Raw genomic sequence first — 12,823 nt, 5'->3', positions numbered from 1 at the left:
ACACACAAAAATGACAATCCACGTTTGAGAGCAATGGATTATCCTCTAGCTTACAATACATTTATTGAACAGAAGGTGGCAGCAGTGCATCCATTACCTCTGCAACTGAGACAACTTATTCCAACAATTTTACACTTGAAGTTCAGTTTAGTCATCGTGGTTAGAGTGAGTCAGTCAGTGAAAACCGAAATGTGGTGCCCTCTGTGGCTCAGAGAGAGATTTATCAAGTCTGAAAAATGTGTCAAAGTAATGTCATCAGTGCTATCTCACCTCTGGACTGCAAGCTTATAACAGAAGACAAACTTGGCCTGTTGAGTCTGAATGATGTGTTTTTGCAAATGTCATTTATAGAAATTGACCAGTGTAAAAACATAATATGTAAAAAGTAAAAATGTCTCAGTAAAAATAATCCGCAAGAGAAAATGTGCAGCTATTGAAGCATGATTTTGATTGATGGAAACTGCAGCTTCATAAACACTAAAGTTGAGCAGAGTCATTGTCATTCAGAGGGGGACACCAGAGGGACTCGTAAATGCAGTTACATAAAGAAAATGTTATAAGAGCCGATCGACGACAGCTGCAGACTTGCTAATTTGCGAGTGATCGAGACACAAGAAGGGACAGCAACAGGTGAAAGTGAAAAACAAAGTGGCTCAAATACAGACGGGTGACAAAGAGAAGGAAACATCTGAACCCTTCACCTCAGAGAGAGGATACAGTGGCTCCAGTATGGAAGGCAGTGGTTTGAGTAATGAATCAGATTCCAGGGTCTTCACATCTTAGACTGGCAAGTTAGACAAGACACTCCACCACCGTCATCAAAAGGCCAAATGATGCAATAATCTGTACAAAAGATGTTTACACCTCCAGTAGATGCTCAGAGATTTGGAGAACTACTGTCTAGATGCATTGAAGTTATACTCTAGCAGCACATGGCGGCACAACAAGACACTTTATGTTGTTTTTTTCCTCTTTAATTCCAAAATCAAATGTGATCCTTGTGATAGGGTGATCATCACCTTTATTCAGTTATAACTGCCACAGCAAAGTGGGTTTTTTCACCCAAACACTGGACCAAATGGACTTTTCAGACAATTGTTTTTTGCCCAATTCATAATTTTGCTGAAAATTTTGCTTTTTAGTTATATGTCTTCCAGGCTTTTGAAACCTTTTCTATTATGTGCAATAAATTTGCTCTATTTCTTCTTCTTCTTCTTTATATGTTAATTCCTTTGTATTATAAACCCACATTTTATTGTTTAACTCTCTGGAAAAATGCTCTGCTAGTTTTTCAATATTCTTCGTCTGCCAAGCTTCTGCAGACGGGGAGTCGTCTTGTCAGTGGTTACATTGGTGTATCCACAGACATTTATAGCATCATCTTTAAATGTCACTTTCCCAACACCTTTTGTGCTCATATAGCCTAATATTGTTACACTTTCACATCTGTGCTACAGTGTCGGGACTATGCATTCATTGTGGTTTGCGCCATACATACTGGACCGTGTCCCAAAAAGCAAGCAAGGTTTTTTTCTTGGACACCATCCATAGAGCTGATGTTATGCAATGTCCTTCACACCGTCTGAGCTGTGACGCAAACCCTGATTTCCATTTATAACCGCCGTGCCTCATTTGAAGCACCTGCTTGTCTGTTTTTCAGAACTGTGCAAGTAGCACATGGTCCATGGGGCAATTTTTAGGAGAATGACCACTGCGTCTCTGATCAGTGATTCTATGGTTCATTCTATACCTCCTGATTACTGCTGTAACTGTGTTTTGACTGATTTTAAATCAGTCACCACCTGCAGTTGATCCTACTGTGCATGACGACCTGAGTGCTGTGAAAATGTGTTTGCCCCTACAGAAATCTTCTATTTTTGCATATTTGTCACACGCAAATGTTTCAGATTATCTTAAAGTAAAAAAACACAAAAACACAAAATGCAGTTTTTAAAACATGATTTCATTTATTTAAAGAAAAATGATGTCCATCCCATCTTGCCCTATGTGAAAAATTAATTGCTCCCTTAGCTACCAATCTACCAAATGATCAAATTCATTTGGGATTTAGGTTCGATTTCACCATCCACACTCACACATGGTTACTACCAGGCTTGTTGAACCTAAACATCACTAAGTAGAACCTGGCTGGTATGGTGAAGTAGCTAAAGGGTCTCAAAAAGCAACACATGATGCCACATTCTAAAAAGATTCAATATCAGATGTGAAACAAGTTGTTTACATTCCTTAGTCTGAAAAGAGTTACACAGCGAGAGACATTATCCACAAATGGAGAAACATGGAACAGTGGTTAACCTTCCCAGTAGTGGACCAGCGACCAAAATTTCTCCAAGAACATTGAGATCTAATGCAGGAGTCACAAAAGAACCCAGACAAACATCAAAAGAACTGCCTCATTGGCCTCAGTTACGGTCTGTCTACATGATTAAATATAAAGGAAGAAACTGGGCTAAAATGGCATCCATGAGATAGTTGCAAAGTACAAATCATTACCAGCCAAAAAGAACATAAACACTAGTCTGTTGTTGACAAAAAATATCTAGATGAGCCCCAAGATTTTTGGTGACTTTTGCGAATTTTAAAGTTTCTGGAAAACATGGGTCCCGTTAGATCTGATGTAAATATAACACCGCATTTCATAAGAAGCAGTGAAACATGGTATGATGCTGGTACTGTGATGAATTGGGGCTGCTTTTCTTCCACAGGACCTGAACGATTTGTCATAATTAATGGAGCCATGAATTCTGCTCTCTATCAGAAAATCCTCCTGGAGAATATCCACCCAAGTGTCTGACCTAAAGCTCAAGCACAAATGGTTTATGCTGCATGGCAAAGACTCAGAATACACAAGCAAGTCCACCTGAGTGCCTCAAAAAGAACAAAATGTAGGTGCTGGAGTGGCACAGTCAAAGTGCAGACCTCAATCCAACTGATATGCTTTGGCAAGACCTTAAAAGGGCAGTCCGTGCTTTAAAATCATCTAATTGGTAAATAAAAATGAATATTACTTTGATGATATGGAACATTTAAATGAGAGGAATACGGAAAAATAGAAGACATCAGGACATCACAACAGGGGAACCTTTGAAATCCAACAGTCTACAAGGAACATGCTAAATAAAAGAGCAACTCCATAAATGTTCTGCCCTGCTTTGGTGTCAGTTTAAACAAAGCAGCACAGGACCAAGGGAGCCATTGCAGTAAATTCTGAAAATGTCAAACTACTCATGGAAGTACGAACCAGAGCTCTGTGGGAGTTACAAAGTAAGTAGATTCTGCTCAAAACAGAACAAACATTAATGTTCAATGGCATGTTGAAGTTATACACTGTGGCACACTGGCACGAAGGAGCGGCTAAATCTGAACCGACCTAGTTGGATTCAAATGACACTTCAAAGTATCAATCATTCATGTGGATTTTTCTCCTGACAAACCGGAGCAGTAGTCAAGGAAATATCCTTGCAATTTTCATTTTTCCACCTCAACCTACGTCCACATCTGCAGAAAACAAAAAGCAAGCAATGTATGAACTAATTAGTGTCTGGTGTGATTCAATACTGCAGCAGTATCGCTAGAGAACAGAGAAAAATGAATGCGCAATTGCAAAATAGAAATATTTAGGCTGTGTGTTGTCTACTTTGGAGTCTGTGTATTCAATACAGTCTTTATAAAATATTTGCTTTTGATGATTCACGAGAGAAAATACTTTACTTCTTAGAAATATTGTTATTGTGAGAAGTGAACATGATTGAATCACATTAGATTTACATGATTTTGCTGAGGGGTGTACCATCTTCTATTGCATTTTGTATACACAAATTATAGATGTCAATGATTGATAATAAAACCTGAGCATAATCCTGAAAACATTCAGAATTAAACAGTTGTTTTAATTTGCAAGCCACAGTCCAGATCTGTTCTCAGTTTCTTCTAATAAATACAGAAATAAAAACTAAACTTTGAGATCAACAAGGCCAACCAAAACTAAGTATGAACAATTAGCACACTGCTGAGTCATTCCTGGTATGTTGGACCATTGGTTGTCTTGGTGAAATATCTTCCTGCATGTGTCCTGTGAAGTACTGTATGTCGAAATGAATTTAGAAAGCTTTTGATGAGGATGGAAAAACATTTAAAGTTGAGTCAGGTACAAAATGTTCAGATTTTTTTTTGCAGTATTTTCTAAATTAAAAACAAACAAACATGTAAAATAACAACCAAACTCAGAGAGATTTGTTAATCTTTTCTTATTTAATGATTTGGTGAAAAGAAATGACGACAATCTAAGTTCATGGGTGAATGAATCTGAAGAAAACACACTTGTTTGGAGATTCCACTGTGCTCCATTAACCTTTAAGTACAACAGCGACTGGCTCTATTTCTGGTGAGATGCTCAGTATTTATAGTGTAATAGAGATTATCTCTTTTGCGGCACTGATTCAAGGTTCATGGTATTCAAAGTGCAAGAGAGCAGAGTGGTGACGGGAGTCAGCCTGCTGAGTTTCATTTTCAGGAAGCTGCTGGGGAGGTCACTGCTGACTGGTTGAAGCCGGACTAGTAAGATGTTTACTGGTCTGAGTGTGCTCTCAAAGGTTACTGCCAGCTGCAGAAAGCAGGTGGTGAAAGAGGCTCCCACTTTCTTCTGTGTCTTTCTCATGGGGGCATTAAATGCATCTGAAATACACCAAAAATGGATCATTAAGCTACTTCCGACTGTATGCTTTATTCAAGAAAGAACTTTTATAGTTAATATGTGCACTACCTTTCAAAAGTTTGAGGTCACCCAGGCAATTTCACGTTTTCCAGGAAAATGCACACTTTTATTCATGTGCTAACATAACTGCACAAGGGTTTTCTAATCAAATTAGCCTTTCAACACCATTAGCTAACACAATGTAGCATTAGAACACAGGAGTGATGGTTGCTGGAAATGTTCCTCTGTACCCCTATGGAGATATTCCATTAAAAATCAGCTGTTTCCAGCTAGAAATGTCATTTACCACATTAACAATGTCTAGACTGTATTTGGTACATTTAATGTTGTCTTCATTGAAAAAAGGCTTTTCTTTCATAAATAAGGACATTTCTAAGCAACCCAAAACTTTCTAACGGTCATGTAGTAAAATACCAGCACATGTGGAAGTGTAGGACATTTTCAGAAGACAGACTCTTGCCTTGTTTACGAGAGTTTCATGGGTTTTTGGAAATTTGTCACATGGAGTATGAAATATTACATAGTAATACCTTTAAATTAAACAGAAAAGGCAGCAGTATGTTTTGTTACAGTGAGGTGAGCAGTGAGGCTTTAGGAATAGAACAACACCCCAGTACATGTACCAGCAGCTGAAACTCTAGACATGTGGAGGAGAAGGTTTTGCATAGTCAACTGTACGACGTGACGTAAGCTTACAGGGACAGTGGCCTGGAGCTGCAGTGGAAAGTCACACATGTGGAAGTATGCACATACACAACGCCAACACTCTACCTACTAAGTGTCTCCCCTCTCTAACACTTTCCATTTGACATCCCGTCCCCTTGCTGGGTGCTGCTGAATTGCCCGAGCTTGAATGATTGAGTTCAGATGCTGTGTGCTCCCACCCACTCTCGTCCATCGTATGGATTGGCTGAGCAGCACGGCGGTTCCTTAACTCAGAACGTTTTGTAACCTTTATTACTAGCTGGGAGGAGGGGAGAGGGAATTCCTCAAACTCCTGAAGTGCTTTTGAATTTTGTTGTGGAACATTAACACTTAGAGGAGGATGTGGTGCAAATGTGATTCAGCAGAGAACAATTTTCAGCCAGTCAAGTGCCCAATAGAAACACTCTGAGAATCCAGACAGGCCTCTCCCTCTGATTGGCTGCATATATCAACCAATAGAAAAATTAGATGCACTCTGTGATGTCAGTTCTGTAACATGAGCTGCTATTTTGGCACGTTAAGGCAAAAGTCCAACTTCTGTAATTAATACTTGACATTAATATAGTTATAATATTACCAACAAGCACATTTTGCTGTAAAATCAGCTGCAAAATTACATGAAAGCATACTAAAAGTTTGCGTGTGCTCATATGATCCATATCAGGCTGCTGTTATGACACTATTAGGAGCAGATCAACAAGTGCTCAGATATCCGACTGTGCCCCACATACTGGTAAACATGAGATTCCCATAACAGGTGTGTACAACTCGGTTGCCCACTGTGTGATAGGTGACTATAAATTGAGCTGCTTCTTCCACATGGGAACAGTGAGCACACAGCATCAGGCACAAGACAAGGACACTGAAGGAACTAAGTACCTGAAAGGATTGTAAAAAAATTTTTTTTTACCTCTTTGCTGGATTATAACCTTGTGGAAAACTATTAAGGTAAACTTGTATATGAGTACATCAGCAATTTTTAAAATTACTTTTTTATGGGTTCAGACTTAATGTCAGAGGTGGTGGAATAAAATGTGAGATGTACAGATTAAATATGGAAAATAGACACATTAATGTGTTTTATACCTGCACTATACTGCAATGTATCACTCAGTTCTCATGAAGCTAAAAGTCCCCATAACTCACAAGTGAATGATGAATGCTTGTTTTTCAGTGAGTGGTGGTATGCTGACCTGCTTATTTCAAAGAAAGTTTATGGCCCCAGGCATTTCCACGACAGAGCCACTTGCAAAGACTAGTCTGCCGCTGAAGAAAACTTGAAGCCTGTTTTTATCTTCTCTCACAGGTATGCATGACTTTTAGCATTAAATATGACTAACTCACTGAGTAAACTAAATATTGCTTACACTCAGTTTTTATTATGTGCTAAATGTTATATTCAGTGTGAGAAACTCTAAAGTTATTATTCATGTGTCTCTCTTCAGTTAGTTGATAAACTGTGGCGTGTTTTCTGCGTGTGGTCTAATACAGTTATGGCAAAATATCATTAAGGGCAAATCTTTCCATTTATATCATCAGCCAAGGCTTTGAAATGGTTGTCATGAAATCCAAAGACATGGTGCCCTCTGCGGCAGTCAAGTTCTTCGGAGCAGGCACCGCCGCCTGCATTGCTGACCTCATCACCTTTCCACTAGATACTGCCAAAGTCAGACTACAGGTGAGACTCCCAGCGTTGTAGAAAGGCTTTACACATTTTGCTCCTGACACGTCTGGTTAAAGCCTTTAATAATGTGCTGCTAAGAGTTCTTTAATGTCATTCTACGGTTCAGATTCAAGGAGAGTCTCAGAAAGCTGAAGGGGTTGGTGCAGTGAAGTATCGAGGAGTGTTTGGCACCATCACCACCATGGTGCGTACAGAGGGGCCCAGGAGTCTCTACAACGGCCTGGTGGCAGGACTACAGAGGCAGATGAGCTTCGCCTCCGTCCGAATCGGCCTTTATGATTCCATGAAGCAATTCTACACTCGAGGAACTGAGAGTGAGTATCAGGTCCCCCTTGTGCTTCATGAATATGAAAGTTCCTCTCCTGCTGCTTCGTTGTGACTAACATACATACTGCACAGGTGCTGGGATTGTGACCCGGCTCATGGCGGGCTGCACCACTGGGGCCATGGCTGTGGCTTGTGCGCAACCAACAGACGTGGTGAAGGTGCGTTTCCAAGCCCAGGTACGACTGGCTGACGGTGGGAGGAGATACAACAGCACTCTGGAAGCCTACAAGACGATCGCCAGAGATGAGGGCGTGCGGGGCCTTTGGAAAGGTACACCTGCCTCACCTGTTGGCTTCAAATTTCAATTAACCATGAGAAGACCTTCCACTGATTTTGAAGTCATTACCTTCTATATTCATCCAGGCAGCTGACAAGCCTTTCTTCATAACTCCGTCATGCAGGTACATGTCCAAACATCACCCGTAACGCCATTGTGAACTGTGCAGAGCTGGTGACCTACGACACGATCAAAGAACTCATCCTGAAGTACGATCTAATGACAGGTGAGAAACTTTCTTACATATCCATTCAACATACAAACTATCAAGTATTGTTCCAGGTTGTGACTTTGCCTCTGCTCTCCCACAGACAACCTGCCGTGTCATTTCACAGCTGCCTTCGGTGCAGGTTTCTGTACAACAGTGGTGGCGTCTCCAGTGGACGTGGTGAAAACGCGGTTCATGAACTCAGGAGCTGGTCAGTACAGCAGCGCAGTCAGCTGTGCTCTCACAATGCTGAAGAATGAAGGACCTGCAGCCTTCTACAAAGGGTAAACGCACATTAATGTGTCAGTGAAGCAAACTGCATTGAAATAAGCTCTTTGGGACATTTCTTTAACTATCTCTCCTCCGCTTCCTTTAGGTTCATGCCTTCGTTCCTGCGACTGGGCTCCTGGAACATTGTGATGTTTGTGACTTATGAACAAATTAAAAGAGGCATGACCAGAGCACAGCAGTACTGGGAGTCACCATTTTGACCGCAGCTTGTTGGACTTTTTTGCTAATCAGGGCTGCTCAGACACAATGGTCGAACAAACACCACGATTCAGTGGCGACTGAGGGTTGGGAAAGGAGGCCTGTAGAAGCCCAAAGGAAAGCGACAAATGCTTTTGGGGCCAGTGGTCGCATTACTGACATGGCTCAGAGGTGGACTTTATGTAATAAGGACTTGCGTCAGAGATACTTCTGGGGCATCGTTGCAATACCAGAATGATTGAAGGATTGGAGCGTAAAGAGACGTTTTATGAAAATGATGGTCAGTGCTTCCATTGCAAAGAAGCTCTTGAGGTGTAAAAGATGGCTGTGAAATGATTAATCAAGATTTTTATCTCATCTGTACACTGAAAACTTGATCAGCTGTCTGAAGATGGGCTTTGACCTTTACAGGATGAACTGAAAGATCGCATGATTAATGTCATGGTGGAGGTGTAATATTTATGTTATTGTGGGTTTCCCGTGAAAGGAAAGGGAATTTTGTGACCTGAACAGTGACCATTTTATTGTCTTTTACATTGTTGTCTGTATTGTGGATTGTTTACACTATTCTTCATTGTTTGTGGTACTTAGTCAGGGATTTATAGTTAAATGTAGATATTTCTTGTTGGCAACTGTATGATTTATTGCTGGTCGATGAGTCACGTCACGCACAATGAAAATAATGTCAGTTAATAAATAAAATGATAATCTTTTCCCCTTTTGTCTGTCATTCCATTTAACGTGCAAATCCTGAAATATTTCATTTCAGTAATGTATTGTACTTACATCTTTTGCTTTTTACTTTTAGGCACTACAGTTCTGATTTGTTTTTTTTCTGAGCAATACCTGGCACAAGAACTTTCTTTGGGAATAATAAAGTTCTTATCTTGTCTTATCTTATCTTATCTTATCTTATCTTAGCTTAGCTTAAATGCAGTTTAAATATTATGACTCATATCATAAATTTTTAAGTTTCCTTGTGGCAGAAATCAACATTTGAAAGTCTTCGGACACTGTAAAACAATATATTTCACATCTTAAACTTGGAGCTCGATGAGTGTTTCCAGAATGCATGAATATTTTGTTTTTGTATCTGATCACTTACACGACTGGATTATGCAGTCATATTACCCAACTCTTTGGTCAATAATTAAACCTCTGAAGACCGTACTTCTGAATAAATGCTGTTTTGTTTCAAGGGTCTTGGAAAATTTCCACCTGCTCTTATTGCTGAATTTAACAAATGGGTCAGACACAAATAGAAGCACAGCAGCATTGTACATCTACATCTACAGTACAACATGTACCCGAGCACACAACTTTACTGTCCACACATTTCATCAACTCTGACAACTCTTCCTCGTATGTAGGCTGTAACTGCTAATACAATGCTGCATTACTTTGCATCAACCTATAAAGGGAACATATTTGCTAACAAATTTCACTATTCAGATACATAATACTGTGTGAATTTTGTTTGCACAAATATGTATTGAAAATAAAAACTAAAACTTGGTGCTTTTTCCTGCTTCACAGAATTAACAGCATGCTTCGGTTAAACACCTAATGGGTACAGGAACATCAAGCCATGGAACACGTTTAAACAAAAATGTGGTGAGGCCATTAACCGCCTGAACATATGGCTCTCATTTAGCAGGCAATGCACTGTGTGTTCTTGTGTTTTCAGCATGACTCAGCATCTACTCTAAAAGCCTGACAATACTGTACAGACCTCTAAACAAACAACTGACTTAATGAAGTTAATTTTAGCAAGTTGGAATATTCAGATTTACAGATGAAGCATTTTATTTTTACAAAGCAAAGCAGTGTAATAGGTCTGCTATTGCTGTTAGTGTGGGGACACAATAAAGATGAAACTTTGATTATGAAACTGTTAAGACAAACAAATGTGTGCATGAGACAAATAGAACCACAGCCTGTTTGTCACAAAAGACATTTATAGTCTGTCTGTTTGTCTGACCAGTAGGAAGCCTCCATAGATATGACTGGGGAGGGGCCCCACCAGTAACACATGCCATGATGTAACAGCATCACAGCATTATTTAAAGACAGGCTCTGTTCCTTACAGTACTGCACACTGCCCATTAATCGCTCCAGATCCAGCGTTTCATTTGGATATTTACACCGAGCAGCATTTCAGCTTTCACATATCAAATTACGGTACAATCAAAATGTTTCCAACGACTTTCTTGGAATATTGAAATGATTGTCTTTAAGCTGTGTTACATTACTATGTTGTTTTTGAGCTTATTTCTGTTTTTTACGAGTATGATTTTAAGGCTTCTCCCTTTTGAAAAATCTTCAATGGAAAAACAAGGAAACCAATTCATTGCTGAGACAAAATTCAGCCAAAGAGACACCTTTAGAGAATCCTGGTCTCTAATGTTTCTGTCCTAAACTGCTCCACGAAGGGTAAGGTTTGCTCAATAAAGTTATTAATTACAAAGTTGTGGAGTAAAATGGGAGAAATTCTGCTGTTGAATTTTGGTGCATGAGAGGGTGCACAATGTACCAAACAGCTGTCTTTAATTCAGCATCACTAAAACCTCTACTTAAGGATGTTGCTTTATCTAAATGGAGTTGTTAAATGAGCCTGTGACTCCCGCCAGCTGGAGGCACCATTAGTACAGTGAATAGTAGTTAGGAACAAGTAAATAAAGGCAGATCCAAAAAATAAAGCAATAGTCTTCTGGTGGGCAGGCTGTGACTCTTATGCAACTTGAACTTGAAATACATTTATCTTTGGATGTAATATGTGTGGAATGCTATTTGTTTTTTTAGATTTTGGAGGAGCTTCGTGTCCTATCCTCATTAACAAGACGTCCTTATATTGATCAACATAACTTTGGAAAATGGTTGGATTTGCACCTGTAGATGTGCCTCCTTCAGCTGCTGTAAAGTTTGTGGGAGCAGGAACTGCAGCCTGCATCGCTGACCTCCTCACCTTTCCTCTGGACACTGCCAAAGTAGGTAGAAAAAGCTCAGTGCAAATATCAAAGTTTAATACATACATTGCTTCTACATTGGATAAATGTGAATCTTAAAAAACTTTAGTACCTACAGCCCTAGAGCAGGTAAATAGGATAGCCCAAGTCTAATTCCATTATGCCCTCGACAGATCCAAGGAGAGGCCAGAGCCTCAGCAGCTACAGGTACAGGCCCTGTGGTGAAGTATCGTGGAGTGTTTGGCACCATCACTACCATGGTGCGTACAGAGGGACCTCGGAGTCTTTACAGTGGTCTGGTGGCAGGACTCCAGAGGTAGATGAGCTTCGCCTCTGTCAGGATTGGTCTCTATGACTCTGTTAAACAGTTCTACACTAAAGGCTCTGATCGTGAGTATCTATGAATGTATTATAATTTAACTGAAGGAGCCCTGCACCAGTCAGGCCTGACATCTCCCTTTTCTCTGGCTCAGATGTTGGCATCGGGAGTCGACGGCTTGCAGGATGCACCACAGGTGCCATGGCGGTTGCTTTTGCTCAGCCCACAGATGTGGTGAAAGTCCGCTTCCAGGCTCAGGCCATGTCTGGTGGGCATGCTAGACGCTACTGCAGCACCATTGATGCTTACAGGACCATTGCTAAGGAGGAGGGTGTTTGAGGACTGTGGAACGGTAGCTCAAGTTAAGACATTCAAGTATGTCTTAAAGATTATGCTTTTGTTTCTTATTACAAATCTTCTCTATAACTCTGTCATGCAGGCACTGCTCCAAACATTGCACGTAATGCTATTGTTAACTGCACAAAGCTGGTGACCTATGACTTCATCAAGGATATGCTTCTTAAATCCACAACCCTGACAGGTAGAACTGGCTTCCACCCAACATGCTCTCAGTGTGATATAATCCTGAATTGTTTCCTTCATGGAGTGTGACTCTGAGCCTGTCCTGTCCCACCTGCCCTGCCACTTTGTGTCGGCCTTCGGTGCAGGGCTGTGCACCACAGTCATCGCCTCCCCCGTGGATGTGGTCAAGACAAGATATATGAACTCTGCTCTTGGCCAGTACAGCAGCGTCCTCAAGTGTGCTGCTGCTATGATGACCCAGGAGGGACCACTTGCCTTTTATAAGGGGTAAGAAATGACTGCATGGGCAATATTGAAAGGATTAATGGGGACATATAGCACAGTGAATATTCATTCATAGGAGAGGCTGCAAACAGCTTTAAACAAAGTGACAGCTATTATTACAAATGGACTGTATTAAATCATGCTCTTCTGTTTTCTTTCTCTTGAGGTTCATGCCATCTGTTTTACGCCTGGGCTCCTGGAACGTGGTGATGTTTGTCCCATATGAGCAGCTGAAACGAGCCATGATGGCAGCAAATCCCAGCTGCACAGCTGTATAACCACTATAGCCAGAATGATGTTGTACCA

General features: G+C 40.6%; 2 protein-coding genes across 2 annotated transcripts; both read left to right on the top strand.

Annotated features, from left to right (window-relative positions):
- Window positions 1-4,719: 4,719 nt before the first annotated feature.
- LOC110962540 (mitochondrial uncoupling protein 2-like) lies at window positions 4,720-10,959 on the top strand. The gene is made up of 6 exons (XM_051937400.1): window positions 4,720-7,118; window positions 7,231-7,438; window positions 7,524-7,721; window positions 7,853-7,954; window positions 8,040-8,220; window positions 8,313-10,959. The coding sequence occupies exons 1-6, from the start codon at window positions 6,993-6,995 to the stop codon at window positions 8,425-8,427; spliced, it is 930 nt and encodes a 309-aa protein (XP_051793360.1). The 5' UTR covers window positions 4,720-6,992; the 3' UTR covers window positions 8,428-10,959.
- Window positions 10,960-10,971: 12 nt separating this feature from the next.
- Window positions 10,972-12,795, top strand: ucp2 (uncoupling protein 2). Its single transcript, XM_051937401.1, is given in 6 exon segments — window positions 10,972-11,430; window positions 11,565-11,781; window positions 11,865-12,062; window positions 12,150-12,254; window positions 12,343-12,520; window positions 12,684-12,795. Coding segments are annotated over 6 exon segments (942 nt in total). The 5' UTR covers window positions 10,972-11,298.
- Window positions 12,796-12,823: the final 28 nt, after the last annotated feature.

This window comes from Acanthochromis polyacanthus, chromosome 17 (assembly GCF_021347895.1).
Source record: "Acanthochromis polyacanthus isolate Apoly-LR-REF ecotype Palm Island chromosome 17, KAUST_Apoly_ChrSc, whole genome shotgun sequence".
Lineage (NCBI taxonomy): Eukaryota > Metazoa > Chordata > Actinopteri > Pomacentridae > Acanthochromis > Acanthochromis polyacanthus.
The sequence above is the reverse complement of the archived record's forward strand: the minus strand, read 5'-3'. Positions and strand labels throughout refer to the sequence as shown.

Coding starts and splice junctions, on each gene's coding strand:
- LOC110962540 (XM_051937400.1), top strand. CDS start 6,993: ATGGTTGTCATGAAATCCAAAGACATGGTGCCCTCTGCGGCAGTCAAG. Junction 7,119..7,230: donor CTGCCAAAGTCAGACTACAG/GTGAGACTCCCA, acceptor TCTACGGTTCAG/ATTCAAGGAGAGTCTCAGAA. Junction 8,221..8,312: donor CCTGCAGCCTTCTACAAAGG/GTAAACGCACAT, acceptor CGCTTCCTTTAG/GTTCATGCCTTCGTTCCTGC.